Raw genomic sequence first — 18,071 nt, 5'->3', positions numbered from 1 at the left:
TCCACCAGCAGCCCCAGCTTCTCTCTATGGCAATCCGAGTTTCAAATCCTCCATGGCTCCCCGCTGCCCTGAGCATAGACCCCTGACCCCTTGGTCCGGTATTCAAGGCCACATGGCCTCTGGCCTCATCTCTACCCCATCACCTTCCCATCACTCAGAACTGTTTGCAGGGCGCCTGGGTGGCCCAGTTGGTTGAACGCCCACCTCTTGATTTCAGCTCGGGTCATGATCTCAGGGTTTTGAGATGGAGTCCCATGTCGGGCTCCGTGCTCAGTGCAGAGTCTGCTTAAGATTCTCTCTCTCCTCGTCCTCTGCCCGCCCCCCCTCTCGTGAACACTAAGTAAATAAATACAATCTTAAAAAAAAAGAAAGAAAGAAAGACAGAAAGAACTGTACCTTCCCAGTTCCAGGCACTCCCCTCCACACATTTGCCCCTGCAGTTCCCTGCCCCAGCGACACTTTCCTAGGCCTTTCCAGGATGCTCGGCCACCACTGCTGCTGAGTCTTCTCCATGTCTCCCTCACCCAGGCTGGGCCCCTGGTTTGTGCACCCGGGGTCACTCAGTACCCTTTATTGTAACTGCCCAGCACCGGGAGCCCTTCCCTGGCCCCCGCTGGTCCCGGGAAGCGATCCCTTGGCGCCCCCTGGTGGCCACATCGAGGAAATTCTTGGGCTTCATTGAGCAACAGGAGAGCAGGAAGCTGATCCTGGAGCACCCACTGGGTGCCAGACACTGTGCCAGGTGTTGGATATACACCAGCTCGAGGAACCCCCATCACAAGCCCTTGGGAGAGATACTATTGCTCCTATTTCACAGAAGTGGAAACTGTGGCTCAAGTTTCTCAAGGCCACCCAGCTAGTAAGAGATGGCGCCAGGACCCCAACCGAGGTCTGCCTGACTGCAGAGCTTTTTACCCCCCTGCAGATGGGGAACAGGGTGGAGCGAAGGGCAGCACGATGGGGAGGAAGCACCCTGGTGGTCACCGAACCCGTGGTTTGGCCGTGGAGATACCCCTGGAGCCTAGCAGCGGCTCTGAAGGGTGGGGTGAGGGGGACGGACGGGCTGGTCCCTCGGACCACTGGGATCCGTCTGGAGTCAGTCCGGGCCGAGTTCCCACAAAGCCAGGCCCAACCCGGGGTACAATAGCGATAAATAGAATTTATTTTGTACAACTGTTACCGACGTACACACAGCCACGGGGGCTTCCAAAACGGGTGTTGGGGCCGGAAGGCTGGCCTTTGGCATGGTGCCTAAAAAGTGTGGACAGACACACACAAGGGTGTGGACTCACAGCAGCTGTGCCTGGCTGCCCCTCCGGGGGAGTTGGCGGGGGGCGCAAAGGCGAGGCCCATAACTCTAGGCCAGCTGAGACCCCTCGACCTGGAGTGCCCAGAGCATGGGATGGCAGGGGTTAAGCTGGGTGCTGGCTGAGAAGCCAGGTAGGTCCCCCTTGCCCTAAGGGGGTCACTTGTCTGTCAGGTGGAGGCAGTGGACAGGGCATTGGCAGATCTGTGGGAGAGCTTGAGGGTCCAGGAGGGGCAACAGGCATAGCCAGCTCCCAGTCCCTCAGCCCACCTGGGGTCCCAGGGAACCCAAGAAGCAAGGTAGGGCGATGGGGGGCCCCTAGGAGGAAAACCCCCCATTCTGGGGCAGGTGCATGGAATCACAGTCTTCAATGACCTCTGCAATAACCTTGTCCATTTGCAACAGAGGTACCCAGAGAGGGACAGTGACTTGCCCAAAGTCACACAGCAGAACCCAAATTGGAAGCCAGGACTCAGGACTCCCAGCCCAGTGCTCATTCCACCATATTTCACATCCCACTGCCTCCATGGTAGGGTCTGTATGCACTGAGATATCTCAATCCGCCCCTCCCATCTTGCTCCCCGTGAGTCCAGAGGGGCACCCAGGTGTGATGAAGGGCCCGGAGTGGGAGCAAGCCAGGCCTGGCGTTCTGCTTCAACTGACCATGGCCTGCCCCAGCTTCAGGGGTGGGGATGATGCCAGCAGCTTCCCCCTCCCAGGTCTGGATGGCTCCGCCCCGCAGAGACAGCCCAGACGGGTGGCCAAGGTGGGGGCAGGGGGCAACAACCCATAGGCTGGTGCTGGCCTTGGGGGCAGAGGTCCTGTCCACCTGGACTTGACACAGCATCTTCACCTTGTGCTTCTGCAGCCTCATCTGCAGGGTAAAGGGAGATGAACACACCATGAAGCAGGGAGACAGAAGTGGGACGGGCCCGCCCCTGGAGTCCCAGGCTCTCTCTGGGTCTTTCGGTCCCACTGGGAATCCCCCAGCCCCTCCCTCCCAGCAATTCCCAAGTCCTCTGCAGGCTCCCACCAAATCCTCCCAGCAATTCGTGGGTGGGGGGTGAGGCAGCATGTATTGGCCCCACTGCACAGATAAGGAAATGGAGTCACAGAGAGGAGCCAGGGACCTCCCCAAGTCCTACCCAGCATCTTAGTGGCAGAGGATTCAAATCCAGGTACATAGAGCTCTCAGCCCCGGGAGCTGGCAGAGGACCAGGGAGGTGTCATCCCCCCTTCCCGCCCACCCCGCCCTCTCCTGCCCTCTCCCCACCAAACAAGAGCCGAGGACTGGGTCTGACCTGCTCAGTTTCACCTTCAGAGCGGGAGCCTGGCTAACAGCCCTGCGCAGACAGAGCGCCGGGGCAGGTGACAGGACAGATGAAGACACGGGAGGAGACACAGACAAGCAGAAGACACGGGTTGTGCCCAGGCCAGACGAACCCAGGCCCTCCTGGCCTCGGGGACCTCTTGGTCTGGCGCCCACCCCCGGTCCCCTTGGACACCTGTCCCCTTTCCCCGAGAGCTGACCCCCCTCCTGGGGGAGCGTTCCCACCAGGCAGCTTCTAGGCTGGCCGCATCGGCCCTGGCCAGCCCCCTGGCGGCGGCACGTACCAGCTGGGGTGTGTGCTGCTCAGATGCTTCCAGCTGGATCTTGATCTCGGGACATGCAGGGTCCCCCGACTTGCCGGCGTCGGGATGGGGTGACCGCGAGGGGCCTGGGGAGGGGGGCAGGAGGGAGCCACCTCACTGGCCGCGGGGAGGCACCAGGGAGATGGACGCGTGGATGGGCAGTAGGCACCAGTGCTCCACGGCCCCGCCGAGTCCCTCCGTCAGGGAACCCCACTCTTACCTCCCTTCTTTACCCCTCCTCCATCATCCTCCAAGACCCTTCCAGAAGCCATCAGCCCTCAACCGTCTTAGGCTGGATAATGACCCGCCCACTGTCCCCTCTGTCAGGGGCAGGCCCATCACACACCCACCACCCGGGGCGTGAGGATGGTCTCGGCCCTCTGGGCCTCTCCCTGCCCCCTCCGGCCACCAGAGGGGCTTGGCAGGGGAAGCTGCCTGGGGCCTGGTACCTGGGGAGCTGCCCCCACTCGTGGTGCTGACACTATCCTCCAGCCACGTGCTGTAGATGAAGGAGTCCCGTTTGTGAGGCGTCCCTGAGCACGAGACGCTCTCCTGGGGATGGGGGAAGAGAGAGAGAGGGAGGTCAGCCCTCATCCATGGCACTGGCTGGGTTCCGCTCCCGTCTCCCAGCTTCCTCCGCTTGCGGCAACCCACAACCCCTCACCCTCGCGCCCCTGCAAAGAGGAAGGGGGCCCAGCAATGTCTGCCCCAGGGAGAGCAGAGGAGGACGGAGTGGGAGGCATTCACCACACACTCCCATTCATTCATTCAGCAAACATTCACCGATGCTTATCCTGGGCCAAGCTGGTGAGGGAAAGCAGGCAGGCTCCCTGCCCTCAGACAGTGAAGTCTAGGAGGCAAGACAGGCTGTGAAGAGACTATTAAAATCCTAGACTCTGAGCCCCATCGGGCGGGGCCTTGGTCTGCACTGTTCCCTGCTGCATCTGCAACACTTGGAACTGGGCCTGGCAAAGGAGAGGGGGCCACTAAAGCTTTGCTGAATGAAGAATGACACAAGAGTGCTCAGGGCAAAGCCCCGGGGGTCTATGAGAGCATGAAGAGGGGGGTTCCCAACCTACCCTAGGACTAGAAAATCAGGGAAGGCTTTCAGGAGGAGGTGATGTGAGGCTGAGTCGAGAAGGATGAGTAGGAGTCAGTCAGACAAAGGGGGAAAGAGGAGGCAGGGAGAGTGTTCCAGACCCAGGAGATGGCAAGCGCCAAGGCCCAGAGGTGGGGTAAGCCTCATATGTTGGGGGAACTGCAAAGGAGCACAGAATGGCTAAAGTGGTAAGAGATGAGGCTGGGGAGGGACCGGCTCTTCAATGGAGCCCTCAGAGATGGGGCTCTCTGGGGGCGACACTGGGGAGCCATGGAAGGCTTCAGAGTAAGGGACGGTGAGTCTGCATGACTCCTTTGGGCTGGGTTCCCCCATCTCAATCTCTGCCACACCCAGGCTCATGCTTCTGCCCGGAGTATCTACGGGGACCAAAGGGCCATCTTTCGGGCCGCTGGAGAGCACCACGGCTCCCTGGGCCTCTCACCAGGCCTGTGTCATCCGCGTCCACGCCCTCGGTCTCCTCCACCACGCTGGCGAAGCTGCTGGCGCTGGACGAGGAGCGGGAGAAGTCCTTCAGCACTTCCGCTCTCTGGGCTGCCGTCTCCGCTCTGCCACAGGCAGCACCCCGTTAGCCTGCGTCTGCTCCGGGCACCCCACCCCGCTTCCCTGCCCCGGGAGGCCCGGCCTGCAGCCACCCCGGCACCTCTGTGGCCCCCACCACAGCTGCCCAGGCCTCGGAGCCTCCCCCCACCACTGTCCTTCCTAATTCATGGATCTGAGTGCACCCCTCCACTGAGCAAAACCCTCCTGTGGCTCCCCATCGCCCCAGATAAAGTCTAATTTCCTTGGCGAGGTATTCAGTAATAATAATAACTATTAACAGAAAATCTATGGTCCAGCGTATGTTTGCTCTGTGCCAGGCACTGTTTTAAGTGCTTTTACTGGAGCTATCTCATTGTTACCATTAATAGACCCATCTCACAGATGAGGAAACACCGAGGCTCAGAGAGGGTAGGCACATAGCCCAAGGTCACCCAGCCATAGGTAGGAGAACAGGGTTTAGGACCCAGGCCTTCCAACTGCACAGTCTACTCTCAAGCCTCTTGGTTTTGTTCCATGCTCAGGACTTTGTGTCTCCTGCAGTCTCATTCCTTCCCTCAAATCCCAAAAAGCAGATTCATCTTTCAAAACTCAGCCGAGGGTCTCCTCCTCCCTGATTTCCTCCTCTCAAGGTGGGAATGGACCTCCCCACTCTGGGTCTGTAAGCCCTGTCTCTCCCTGTCCCTCTCGTCCATTCCTGCCCCTTCAGGAGAGCACAGTGTGGGAGTCTAGACACTCCCAGAGCCAGCACAGAGGGGCTAAGCTGCAGCGCTGAAGGGAGGGGTGGCCTCCCCCTACTTCCATTCTTCCCCATGCCACCTCTTCATGTGGCAACCACGGTCAGGTTTGAAAGCATCACTCCTCTTAACTAAAATCCCAAAGGCTCCTCCCTGGCCCCACTTAGGGTAAAATGCAAAGTTCTCATATCGCTTCCAAAGCTGGGATCTAGCCCCTGCCCACCTCCCTGACCTTATCCTCAGCAACACCCAGCACAGCGTCTGCCTGGGCCTAGCCCCTCACTCACTCAGCTCCAACCGCACCACTCTTCTTTCTATCCTTCAAGCATGACTCAGGGCCTTTGCACTTGCTGTGTTTTTCGCCTGGAGCCCTCTTCCCTCTGCCATGCCAGTCTTAGCAGGGCTGGCTCCTCACCTATCACTCAACTTAAGCCTCCCCCATTTCTAGATGTCTTTCTTGAGCACCAACTAACCACCCCCACCCCCCTGCCCACCCAGTAAGTCCTCATTGCATCCCCTGCTCTTTTGTCCTCTTGCATCACCATCTAGAAATAGTTCATCAGGTCACGCTACTCTGGACTGTCAGCTCCACGGGGCAGGGGACGTGTACGCCCAGCTCACTGTTGGATTTGGAGCTTGGCCTGGGGCCTGGCATGAATGAAGCTCTCTGTGGGTGTGTGTCAAAGGAGGACCTGTGAGGGTGCTGGGGCCTCCCTGACGCCCTGGTGTGGCAGGGCCAAAGCTCCCGGGCAGTCCCAGGCTCACGCAGGGACTGGAAAGGGTGAGTCCAAGCCCCCTGGCTTGGCGTGCCCCGAACCCCAACCTGTTTTTGGTCGTGGGCATCTCTGGGGAGCTCTGAGTGGATGAGTTCTCCGACTTGGGCTCCTGTGAGGCGTGCCCGCTGTCTGGGGTCTTCTGGCCGGCGGGGGGACTCTCCCTGCGGGGCACACGGGGGCGGTGGGGGGATTCAGCACGAGGCCTGGCATCAAGGGTAGAACGAGGCCCAGGTGGTGAGGTCACGGGCGCCTCCTGCCTCGTCCCCATACCCTATATTCTCAGGGGCCAACCCCAGAGCCGTCCCTGCAGCAACCTGGCTGGCCTGGCCGAGGAAAGGAGCAGGCGTGCTGGAGCGCCTACGGAAGACAGGACACTCCTCCAGTCCTCCCCTCCTTATCCCTGTCATGCGTAAGGAGACTGCAGTCCAGAGATGGGAAGGAATCTGCCCCGGGATGCACAGCTCGGTCCATGGCAAAGCTGAGATCTGAACCCGGGCTTCATAGGATTCTGGGCTCTCGTGGCCATGAGGACAGTACCACCTCCACTCCTGAGGACCCAGTGTCCCTGCCCTGCATCGCGTGCCCCGCACCCCACCTCTACAGCCGCCCTGTGCTGTTGGTTGTGTTCTTAGCCTCATTTTCCAGATTGGGACGGTGAGGCTCAGAGAGGTATAGTGACTTTTCCAGGGTCACCCAGCCCCACGTGGTAGAGACAGGAATCGCTTTCGGGAACTATCCTCTGCTTCCCAGGGGCCATCCCGCTGCTACTGAGGCGAGCTGCCTGCAGCCTGCCCACACAGATGCACCCGAGACCCCCACGGGCCAGGCCGCCCATGCCAGCTCCACCTCTCCCTGGCTGTGTGACCTGGGCAGGCCCCTGCACCCTCTCACCTACAGCATCTTGCCATGCAAGGTGTGACCCCCGGGGAGCCAGCAGAACCGCAGACAGATGAAGGCGTCTCACGGTAGGTGATGAGCTGGCCCTGGTGCCTGGCACACAGCAGGTGCTTGACCGTGTGGCTGTCCCCGCAGAGGGACGGGGGCAGAGGAGCGGGCACTCCCTCCCGCTCGCTTAACTCTGCCACTGCACGGGGGCCAGGGAAGGGGCCGCAGGAGACAGGGGAGCCGCCCACCCACCTTTTCTCCTGCACCTCCTGGATATTCTCGATCCCGATGGCACTGCTGCGGCGTGAGCCAAATGGGCCCGACTTCTTCCTCGTGGGGCTCTTTCCAGGGACGATCAGTGACTGCAGGGAAAGGTCCCAACTCAGTGCCCACCTGCCCTGGGAGACCCACTGCCCCCCACATGCCACCTGGGTCCCTGCAGCTCCGGGTCCTGAAGCAGAGGCAATGGAGCAAGAAAGGACGAGAGAAATGTCCATCTCCAGAGACAGCCCTCCAAGTTCACAGACAGGGAAACAGGCTTGGTGAGGGCCAGGGTCCCTGAGATCCCACAGCAGTGTGGGGCCTGGAATCTTAGTCCAGGAGAAGGGCAGGAGCCGGAGGGGGCTGGGCAGCCACTCTGGGCCAGGATAGGAAGAGGCCAAGACCTCAGAATGGCTCCCAGCCCCCTGTCCCCACGTTGTCATGGAACCTGGGCTCAGGGCCACGGGGAGAGAGTGGACATCGCAACGCAAGCCCCCGCCCCACCTTGGAACCTCCAAACTGGCTAGGGGAGACTCTGGCCCAGCGGTTGTTCCTCAACACACTAGGGTGGGAGGCCCCAGGCGCCAGAAGCAGGCCCCAGCTTCTCTGGGGAGGCAGGAAGGCGGGCCCCAGGGAGGCATGGAGGGACAGGAACCCCCAGGCCGGTTCATGGTGGGGGGGGTGGGGGGTGGGAATCAGGACAGAGGAGAGGGGTGGCGTTCCATGCAGAACTGGCGATATTGGGGGACGTGCAGCTGGGCATAGGGTCTTTGGGTACCAGATCCTGGCAGGGCCTCGGCCAGGGTCCCAAGGGCCAGGGCAGGGCCAGAAGCCCCCAGCGGGGGCGGGGGGGGGGGCACTGGCTCTGTCACAGGTACCAGGCCCCAAAGCGGGTGCCGAGTGCCCTCAGAGCTGCCGGCATTCCACCCTGCACAGCCCCGAGTCCGGCCCAGGGGAAAGAGGGGGCAACGTCCCCAATATGGCCTCCGTCCTGAGAGCGAGCAGAGAACAGCACGTGCACGCAGCCTCCAGAGCCGGCGGCCCCGCGGACGACAACCTCTTCCACCGTTCCTATGCCTATGGCACTGCCCCGGCGTCCGAATCTACTCGCACTTTTCCCAGGAATAAGCAATGACTGGCAAGCAAGCAGAGGGCAGGGGCAGAGACAGACACGTGGAGAGAGACAGCGAGAGATGGAGGGGGCGGGAGGGGCGGGACAGGGAACGGGGAGGCAGGGGGAAGGACAGACAGACAGAGAGAAACAAAGTCGACAGTGAGGCCAGGGGTTGACAGAGAGACACGGCCAGGAAGGGGTGGCACAGTGGAAGGAGGAGAGAGTTTGGCCAACAGAGGGTGACAGGGACAGACACAGGTGGGGGAGCACACGCAAGGTCATGGAGAGAAACACAGGCAGGACAGACAGAGCCAGGAAGAACAGGGAGGCGGGAAGGAGAAAGCAGGGAGAGAAGAGTGCGGGCCCGGGTGGGAGGAGGGAAGAGACAGGTATCGGTGGGGGCGGGCAGCGGGGGGAGAGAGGGAAGGTAGAGCAGGGAAAATGCAGACGCAGAAGGAAAAGGAATAACAGCAGAAGAGAGAGGTGTACAAAAACAAAAACAGAAATGGGTCTGGTTACTGCCACGGCGGATGCTGCTGGCCTGGCCCGGCCCCGGGGCCCCTCGACAGCACCCACAGGAGGCTGAGCCACTCGGTGGGAAGGGAGGGGGTGGGCCTGCTTCTCCAGTGACAGTGGGCTTGGTGACTGCAGGCCAGCAGAGGCCCCGCCTTGTTCCCCGGACCAGGCCAGACCATGGGGCAGGGGTGGTTGTGGGGGGTCGGGGAGGGGACCTCCTACCCTGTGACACAGCCTCACAGCACTGAGCACAGGGCTTGGCATGCAGCACGTAGTCAATGAAGGACAGAAGGATGGCGGGACAGATGGATGGAAGACAGATGGCGGGGTGGGGAGAAGCAGAGTGGCAGGTGCAGCGCTGGGGTGGACACTGGGTGGCGGAAAGCAGATGGGCCCCCAGCTGAAGGCCTCATCCACCCTGTGTGCCCAGCACACGCCCCCCCCGCCCCCAGGCTTAGCGGCAGAATCCCAGAGGCGGGCAGACAGGAAGTAATCACACAGTAGGTGCGCACTCAGGAGATGCTCACACAGAAGCCCCGTTCCTGACACACAACAGGCAGCCACAACCACAGAGGCCCCGACACACAGTAGGTGCTCACACGGCAGCCTAGGGCCAGGCCCACAGAAGAAGGGGCTCACAGAGAACACGCTCACACCACAGCTCGCTTCCTGACACACAGTGAGGATTCACCAGGGTCCAGGGCTTAGCACATACGTGCGCTCAGTCAGGAATCCATCTCCTGACACATGGGAGGTTCTCGCACAAGAGCCCAGGGCCGGGCATACAGTGGATACTTACAGAGCTGATGCCCACACAGCAGCCCGGGACCTGACACACAGTGGGTGCTCACAGAAACTCGGGGTCAGGCCCACGGTAGATGCTCACACAGTACACGTCCACACAGCAACTGGGTCCTGACCCAGCAGGTGCTCGCATAGCAGCCCGAGTCCTGACACACAGTAGGCGCCCACCAGCATCTCAGGGCCAGGCACACAGCAGGCGTTCACACAGAAACCAGGTCCTGACACACAGTGCGTGCCCGCAGCCTGACACACAGTAGATGCTCCAGCAACTCAAGGCTTGACAGTAGGTGCCCACAAAGCAGCCCAATTCCCAGCACGTGATAGACAGTATGTGCTCAATAAGGAATGTCATATAGAGGCAGCCCCAGAGCTGACCCGCAGAAAGTCACCTGAATAAGGGACCAGGAGGAGGGACAGGCTGAGGAGCTGGAAGGGGGCTGCAGGCTCTCAGCACCCCACCCACTGTTGTGGCCTGGACATTGGACCCCCAGGGAGAACAGTGGCTAGACTGAGTCTAGAACCCAGGATGGGCACTCAGACAGCAGAGCAATGGGGGGGGGGGGGGGGCCCCGGGGGGGGGGGGGGGCGGGGGCCGCCTGGGGGGGGCACTCACTATTCCAGCTGCCTTGGCCAGGTCGGGGTTGTTGGGGGCAAAGCTGCCGCTGTGGCTGGTCGACACGGTATTGGGCTTCTTGTTGCTTAGTCCCATGGCGTCCATGGACTGGCTGCGGCTCCGGATGACCCGCTGTGAAGGTGGGGTGGGAGTGGAGGAGGCACAGACTTTATGAGGTCCCTCCTCCCCCCCGGGAAACCCAGGAGCCCAGGCATCTGGTCCCTCCCCACCAATGCCACTCTTGGTAACCCCAGGAAGTCCCTGCCTGTGACGCCACAGGAGGGGCAGGTCCACATGGTGCCTAAGGGTAGTTTGGGCCTTGGCTCTGCCACCAACTTGCTGGGTGATGCTGGACAAGCTACCGCACCTCTCTGAGCCCCCTAGGACTCTCAAGTGGCTGTTGTAAGGATTGCAGAAGATGCTGGGGCATGACCTAGAGCACGCACAGAGAGCCCTCCAGAAACCTCAGTTTCTTGATCTTAGGGCTTTCTCTCCTACTTTCTTCTCTTTCCTTCCTCTAGCCTTTTCTTCCTTGCTTTTCTAGGACAATCTGTACTGAACATTTCCTATGGGGCCAGGTACTTCATGTTCACTCATTCAATCCACCCTACGAGGTGGCCACTATTATCATGCCCATTTTACACATTCGAGACAAGCCTGGAACCCATACACCAAATTACGTGCCCTTAACTGTGGGCTCTGCTGCCTCTGAGAAATTCTTTGACTTAATCCAGGTCTACTGTCCAGCACCTACCAGAGATGTGGGGTCACTGGACCCCCCACTCCCCTCAAGGCACCCCAGACCCATGTTCATCCCCCCCATTCCCTGTCTCTAGTGAGCAGAGGCAGGGCTGTCCTCAGGCCCCTTTCTCAAAGACCATCTGTTCGCCTAAGTCCAGGGCAGGCCCAGGCAGCTGGGCCAATCCCCTTATGGAAACCCACTACAAACCCACATCTCCAGCATTGCTGCCTGCCCTGGGGTGAAGGTGAGGCCCAGCCAACCTGGCAGGGCCCCTGGAGGATGGGCAGTTCCCCTCCTGTGGGAGGAGGAGAAGGTGGCAAGGAAGCCACGGCCTGGGGACCTGTAGCTTCGGAGAGTCCAGGACCTATGGGGCAAAGAGGAATGCCCCCTCCTCTGCCTCTTACTTTGGACAGCAACTGCTGAGGTAGATGGGCAGGGTTTTGCATTTTGCTTTTGAACTTATATTGCACTAATCTAAGTCCTTTACAAATAATTCTCAACAGTTGTAGGAGGTAAACTGCCATTGCCCTACCCAGTAGATAAAGAAACCAAGGCTCAGGGGTGCTTGGCTGGCTCAGTGGGAAGAGCATGCGACTTTTGATCACGGGCCATGAGTTTGAGCCCCAAGTTGAGTGTAGAGATTATTTAAATAAATAAAACTTAAAAAAAGGAAAGAAAGAAAGAAACTGAGGCTCCGAGCATGCTAAAGCTGGTAAGTGGCAGAACTGGGATTTGAACCCAAGGTGTCACTAAACCAGAGACAGCCAGGTCACAGGGTCACACAGGCCTGGTCCCTCTCCCATGGCCACTCAATTCACATACCGCACCTCAGACTTCTGTTTCTTTCCCTGTGAGGACAGAGACCTCCTCTCTTTTCTGCCTGCTTACCTGGTAGCCACCACCAGAGGAACCTGGTTACCACCTAGAAAGCTCCAACCTTTGCAGAACTCCCTGTAGACTCCACCCTCAAGCCTAGGCCCCGCCTCCAACCATTAACTCCTCCCAAGTCAGAGCCCCACCCTAAAGCCTAGGTCCAGCCTGAGGCTCGCCATCATCCAGACTCTACCTCAGGCACTTGCCACCCAGCTCCTAGCTCATCTCACGCCTGTTTATTAACCCCGCCCCTGACTCCTCCCCTAGCTCCGCCCCCACTCGACTCCCCCCCCATGAGAGCCCGCCTCCGGCCACACCCCCACGCCTTGCCCATAACCCCGCCCCCGACTCCACCCCAGACAGGCACCGGCCCCTCCGCCCCAGGTAGACCCTGGTTCTTTACCTTAAAAGACTCGAAGAAGCCACCGCCACCGCCGCCATTCTCCATCTTGTCCTCGTCACCGCCCAGGCCCATCATGGACTGACTGTGGATGTGCAGTTCCTCATAGAGCGTCTCCAGGAGGGCGGCCCGTGTCCGCTCCTGTGGGCCAGGGGGAGGCCATCAGGAGAGAGCCCGGTGATCGGCCCTTCGTTCCACAATTAGAATCCCACCTTCTCTGAGTGAGTAGGGAGTGGGCCTGGGCCCCGGGAGCCTACGCTGGCTTCCCCTGGGCCCCTCCGCAGCTCCAGCAGCCCCCAGGGCTCCTCCTGTCCCGATCACCAGGTACCCCCCTCCCCCACGGTGTCCTCTGTGCCAGCCTGCCCACCTGCGGGCGCCCCCTGGGACATTCCTCACATATTCCTAGAAGTGCCCTACTTCCTCTCCCCTGAACCTAGCCCTGCTCACGCGTAAATCCGCCCCCACCCCAGACAGTTCTCTCTCAGGTCAAAGTCTGAACATGGCATTTCCCTCCCCAAGGGCAGGGCTGAAATCCTAGGTTGGGGGGAGGGGTTCAGCCCAACAGCCCATCCTCACCTCCAGTTTGGCAAACTTCTCTGCCTTGTAGCAGGCATATTCAGCATTGATCAGCTTTGTCAGCAAAAATTCCTGGAACTCAGGCCCCTGGGAGCCCCCAGTGTGGAGAGGAGAAAGGGGCTCAGATGAACACAGAGGCAAGGGGCTGAGCCCCAGTGACTCGGGCTGGAGTCCCTGAGCCGTGACCTGCTGGGGCCCTGGGGTCGTCCTCTTCACTCCCAGAAGGGTGCCTCCTTGGCCTCAGCTCCCAGCCTAGGTACCTGTGAGGGCCCCCTGTGCCCTTCATGGTTGCCCACCCCTCAGGAGAGCAAACCTCACAGATGTAAGGGGCTGGCTGGGGTCTCCTACTGCCTCGGTCTGGGGGAGAAGTGAGGGGTCTGAAGCCAAGGCTCAAAGTGTGGCTTCTGACAGGTGAGAGAAACGTGTGCCCCTTCCCAAACATTTTAGAAGAAAGAAGACTGTAATTGTCAAAAAGATAATAGCAGTTAGGAAAGGCCACAGAGTCTGCTATGAGAAAGCTAAAACAATGGTGCAGTTTGTTCCGCGACTTTGTAAGTAAAGATCACAGTTTTTATCAATTTGGACTAAAAGCCAGGCCCCAGTTACATGGTTAGGGGAGCCCAGCTGCCCTGGCACACAGTGGGGCTTTAGGACTTCTTACAGCAGAATGTGTGCCTCCCCCAACCCCCACCCATTTTGTCCTGCTCTGTCCATGACTGGGGCTGGGGGCTGCCCCTCACCTTCCTGAACACAGCGGGGTCCGGAAGGGGGGGCCCGAAGAAGGGCACGTCATCTCTAGCAGTGACAGAGACCTGGAAGGGAGAGCAGCATTTCCTGTGGAGTCCCCACCCCAGCCAGAGACCCCTAATTCATCCCAGGCCTACTCCTTGCTGGGGAAGGTTCCATAACTGCTGATTGGGTGAGTGAACCCCAGGATTTCAGCTCCCTCCATCCTTAGTCCTGAATTTGAGTGGTGAGAAGAGGTGGAGGATCTCAGGGGTCATGGAGGATAGTGAAGGGCAAGGAGGCTAAAGGATGGAGGAGGGTAACCAGCTCCATTGAGGGGGATAATCTGGGGAGGGGGCAGAGAGGGCAGGATGGGAATCCTCCATCCACAGAGCGAGAGGGGGACTCAGAGTCCTCTGGACAGTCCCCTTATCTACAGGTGGGAAAACCAAGGCTCAGAGACGTCTCATAGTGACTCAGGGCAGGGCAGGGCCTGGGGTTGCGGCTGATCCCCCCTGGGAGGCTCCGCGATCACCCACCTTGTAGAGCGGGCCATCAGGCCCCCCGCCCTCGGCCTGTACCACCACATAGGCATGCAGGAAGTTGGATGCAATCATGTCAGGCACAAAGGGTGTGTTCTCGTCCTGGAAGACTACAGCGACAATGTCGTTCCCGATGTGCCGCTTTCGCTGCAACTGAGCACAGGGCCACAGGCCTTCACCACCTGGCCAGAGAGGGGCTCGCTGGGTGCAGGGGAGGGTGCCCGCAAGACGGTGGGAGGGTTTGGGGTAGGCAGAGGGCATGTCTAAGGATTCGCTTCCACCCCCCAAAAATGTCAGGAGAAACTTGTCTTCAAATTATTTTAGTTTTCTTGGAATCCTGTGGCCGATGAGGAAATGGAGGCCAAGAGAGAAGGGACTTGCAAGGCCCTGCTGTGAGTTAGAGGATTTGAACCCAGGGCTCCTGGGCCCCAGGCTCTACCTCTCAGCCCTCCTTCTGTCTCAATACCCCAAACACAGCCCCTCACGAACAGAGAGGTTCCACTCAGCATATACATTTATGTTGCTGAGATGAACAGAGGATCCTCTTAGAAGAAACTTAAAGGACACTAAACACAAATATTTCCATTTTTCTCACACTACCCTTTTATCCGCCTGGGCTGGGGGCACAGGGTCAAATGGACAGCCCTTCAGGAAGCTTGGGATAGGTGACAAATTTCGGAGTTCAGCTCCCAGAATATGCCCTGCACTTTCTCGCCTCTGGGCCTCTGCAGAAGGTGGAAGCCATTTTCTCCACCTGGAACATTCCCCCTCCTTCTCCCAGCTCCTTTGGGGCCTAGAAATCATTTTGTCTTAAAAGCTTTTCTTGACTCCTACCTCTGCCAAGTTTAAGTGCCCCCATGTGACCCCACAATGCCTCTCCCTGTAAAAACACTAACTCCCATTTACTGAGCTCTCGTTATGTACCAGATGCTGTTCTAGCCACTCAGTGTGCATTCCCGCACGGAGGCTCACCTACGAGGGCAATGCCATTATCATCCCCATTGCATGGATGTGGAAACAGACTTTCCCGACATTATAGCAGCGTGTCACCCTGCCCCCACGAGAGCCCACAAGTAGGGGGAATGGATCGTTGCCATGTCTATATCCCAGGGCCCCTTGAACCTGCTGTGGTGAACACTGAACGGACAGGCAGATGGGGGGACAGGAGGACAGGTGGGAAGCAGGTGGGTGGGTGCCCAGGCTACCTGCTGGGCGTCCCCTTCTGTGTAGGGCAGCTTGGTGGACACGTGAAACATGATCTCCTTGTTGCGGAAGGTGCAGTACACAGACTCGGTCCCCGTCTGCCCGTGGGTCACGTCCAGGCCTCCTCGGAACCTGCCCCACGCCCCCCAGGCCACGGCTCAGTCTCCAGCCCCAGCCAGGCCTCCATGGGGCCAGGACGGGGCTCCCTCCCTGCCCAAGGGCACGGGTCCAATTAAGTGATGCTCTTCCCACCTAATGCTCACCCTTTAAAGTCCTGCAGTTTGACCTTCTGGCCCAGAAATTCGAGAAACTCCACGAAGGCGGGGCTTTCCTCATTGGTGCTAAAGAGCTCTTCCTCGGAGGTCTGGGGACACAAGGAGGGCAGAGGTCACCGAGCTGGCACCCCTGAGCAGCCTCCGCCCCCCACCCCCCACTCACATCCAGAGCAGGCTGGGAGGAGGACCTCCGGGCACCCGCCCCCTCAAGCTCCTGGAAAGCACAGCCCCTGGGCAGGAGCCCTCACTGGCAAAGGTCTGAGGCCCCAGATTCACGGCCAGGTGGGCGGGGAAGGCGGGAGGAGAGGGTGAGCGCACCTGTCCAAGCTTCTGATATATGACTCCAAACTTGAAGTTATTGCTGATAACATGCTCGTCAAAGGTGACGATGAGGCGGGAAGCCTGGGGGGGAGAGGACCAGGGGTGAAATGGGCCGCTTGCACAAGCTGCTGTTTATTGCTCTGACTCCGTGCTAAGCTCCCTACCGGGTACTCTACCCGTGTCCTCTCATTTCATCTTCACGACAAGCCCGTGAGGGAGACGCTGCTGCTGTCCCCATTTTACAAAGGAAGAACCCAAGGTTCAGAGAGCTTAAGTAACTTGTGACTTGCGTCAGGTAAACTGCCCGCGAGTGGCAGAGCTGGGACTTGAACTCACGACCAAAGCTGAAGCTCACTGCCCTTGAGTCTTGCCCACAGGCCCTCACCTGAGTCCGTTCTGTAATACCCACTTGTTCCTTGGCTCCTCTGTAAACCCACAGCATTGTTCTCGAATGAGTCAAGCCCCACCAACTTGCTGTGGGGCCTTGAGGCGTTCCCCTTACCTTGGGCCTCAGTTGCCTCTTTTGTACCTGAGAGGTAACATCTGATTTCGGAGGCCCCTTCCTTTGGGGGACCTTTCCTGGACCATAGCATCCCCTTGTTCCAGGACTGGAACCCACGAGGGCTGACATGTCTTTCAGGGCCACCTCTTCCAGGAAGCACCCCTGACTCACTCAAGACAAGCCCCGCTGCTTTCCCCACAAGGCCACAGTGCGTCAAAGCCGGCGCCAGAGCTGGGGGCACAGCCGCTGTCTGGGGGGCGGCATTTATGGAGGCCCCTGCTTGTTCCCTCTCCCCGTGTCCCCTCGGGTCAGAAGGCAAGGCCAAGCGGAGTCCCCTGGCTCAGGAGCACTGACTGCCCTTGAGAGGGTCCCCAAATGGCATGAGAGTTCCGGGAAGTAAGGCCTGCCTCCAAGGTGGATGACGCTACAGTTAAAAGGCGGGCCTCCTTCATCTGCTGTGCGTCGCCAGATAAGGCACAGGGCCATTGTGGCCCTCTGCTTCCTCTTCTGCAAAAGTAGACTTTGCACAGTTGTTGTGTGGATTAAATGAGCGAACTTGGGGGGAATACCCTGCGCACAACAGGTGCCCCATAAATGCTCAGTTCCCCAGTTAGCCACCCAGCCCAGGGCGCGGGGCCCAGATGCAGCCGTACCTTGGGGTAGAGCACAGGGTAAAAGCGATCCACATTCACATCTTCACACACCAGCTGCAGGGAGAAGGGAGGGGCTGAGGGGAGGGCCTCTGGGCCTCTGGGCCTCCCCGGTCACCATCTGGGGAGGTTATAGCAGCGGAAAGGAGAGGGAGCCGCCGGGTCTGCGGCAGGACTGGGGGCTCACCGCTGCTCAGGAGGGGGTGAAGAGAACTGGGGTCCCCTTATCCGAAGGTGCTCTAAAGTGACCGAAAAGCACACGGGCCGGGGACAGGAGCCCAGAACACACAGCCGCATGCCAGTGTCATGGGACACAGGAGAGGTGGGACCTCGGAGGCAGGGCTGCAGCGGCAGGGCCAGGACCTGGGGCTCAAGGGGACAGCGTGCACAGGCAAAGCCACACCCGGCTGTGAGGCCACCTGGGGTGCCCAAACAGGCCTCACCTTTGCCATCTGGACCACATTGGGGAACTCAGTGAGGCAGGAGATGGGGATGACATCATGGTGTGTCCGGCACTTGGTCCTGGGAGGAGAAAGGCCACGCTGAGGGGCTAGGCGGCGGGAGAGAGAGACGGAAGCCCCTCCGCACAGAGTAAGCCCAGAGGGGACACATCCCAGGGAGAGGGAGGACCAGAGGTGGTAATGGGGCCAGGCCTGGCTTGCGGCAAACTCACTGAGCAACCCAGGCAAATCCCTGCCCTCACTGGGCCTTGATGAGAAGAGTGGGCACAATGAGCTGGGCTTTTAGACTGTAAGACCTCAGCCCTCCCTACTGTTGCAGGGTCCCCTCAGTCCCCCTCACCTGAGCAGCAGCCGGAGGTGCTCCTGGTCCCCGATGACATCATACTTGAGTGAGAAGACAAGGTGGCCCAGGGCAGTGTCCAGTGAGTAGTAATTGAAATGCTCCTGTGGTGGGAGGCGGGGGCCCGGAGAGAGGGCAGAGCTGAGCTTGGGGCTTCCA

At 59.7% G+C, this 18,071-nt stretch overlaps 1 protein-coding gene across 1 annotated transcript in view; it reads right to left on the bottom strand.

The window, feature by feature from the left end:
- Positions 1 to 1,191: 1,191 nt before the first annotated feature.
- Positions 1,192 to 18,071, bottom strand: part of RAP1GAP (RAP1 GTPase activating protein) — a 49,579-nt gene continuing 32,699 nt past the window's right edge. Inside the window, exons 8-26 of the mRNA XM_035020222.1 lie at positions 17,913 to 18,016; positions 17,555 to 17,633; positions 17,115 to 17,168; positions 15,957 to 16,040; positions 15,627 to 15,727; positions 15,366 to 15,495; positions 14,158 to 14,313; positions 13,633 to 13,704; positions 12,893 to 12,979; positions 12,320 to 12,457; positions 10,302 to 10,433; positions 8,312 to 8,389; positions 7,246 to 7,355; positions 6,156 to 6,269; positions 4,480 to 4,603; positions 3,388 to 3,490; positions 2,921 to 3,024; positions 2,608 to 2,649; positions 1,192 to 2,180 (exon numbers count right to left, since the gene is read on the bottom strand). Coding sequence (XP_034876113.1) covers positions 2,641 to 2,649; positions 2,921 to 3,024; positions 3,388 to 3,490; positions 4,480 to 4,603; positions 6,156 to 6,269; positions 7,246 to 7,355; positions 8,312 to 8,389; positions 10,302 to 10,433; positions 12,320 to 12,457; positions 12,893 to 12,979; positions 13,633 to 13,704; positions 14,158 to 14,313; positions 15,366 to 15,495; positions 15,627 to 15,727; positions 15,957 to 16,040; positions 17,115 to 17,168; positions 17,555 to 17,633; positions 17,913 to 18,016 — 1,779 coding nt within the window. The 3' untranslated portion in view covers positions 1,192 to 2,180; positions 2,608 to 2,640. The remainder of the gene's footprint in view (positions 2,181 to 2,607; positions 2,650 to 2,920; positions 3,025 to 3,387; positions 3,491 to 4,479; positions 4,604 to 6,155; positions 6,270 to 7,245; positions 7,356 to 8,311; positions 8,390 to 10,301; positions 10,434 to 12,319; positions 12,458 to 12,892; positions 12,980 to 13,632; positions 13,705 to 14,157; positions 14,314 to 15,365; positions 15,496 to 15,626; positions 15,728 to 15,956; positions 16,041 to 17,114; positions 17,169 to 17,554; positions 17,634 to 17,912; positions 18,017 to 18,071) is intronic.

Source organism: Mirounga leonina, unplaced genomic scaffold (assembly GCF_011800145.1).
Source record: "Mirounga leonina isolate KUSES-001 unplaced genomic scaffold, KU_Mleo_1.0 Mir_173, whole genome shotgun sequence".
Classification (NCBI taxonomy): Eukaryota; Metazoa; Chordata; class Mammalia; order Carnivora; family Phocidae; genus Mirounga; species Mirounga leonina.
This window is presented reverse-complemented; position numbering and strand designations above follow the sequence as displayed.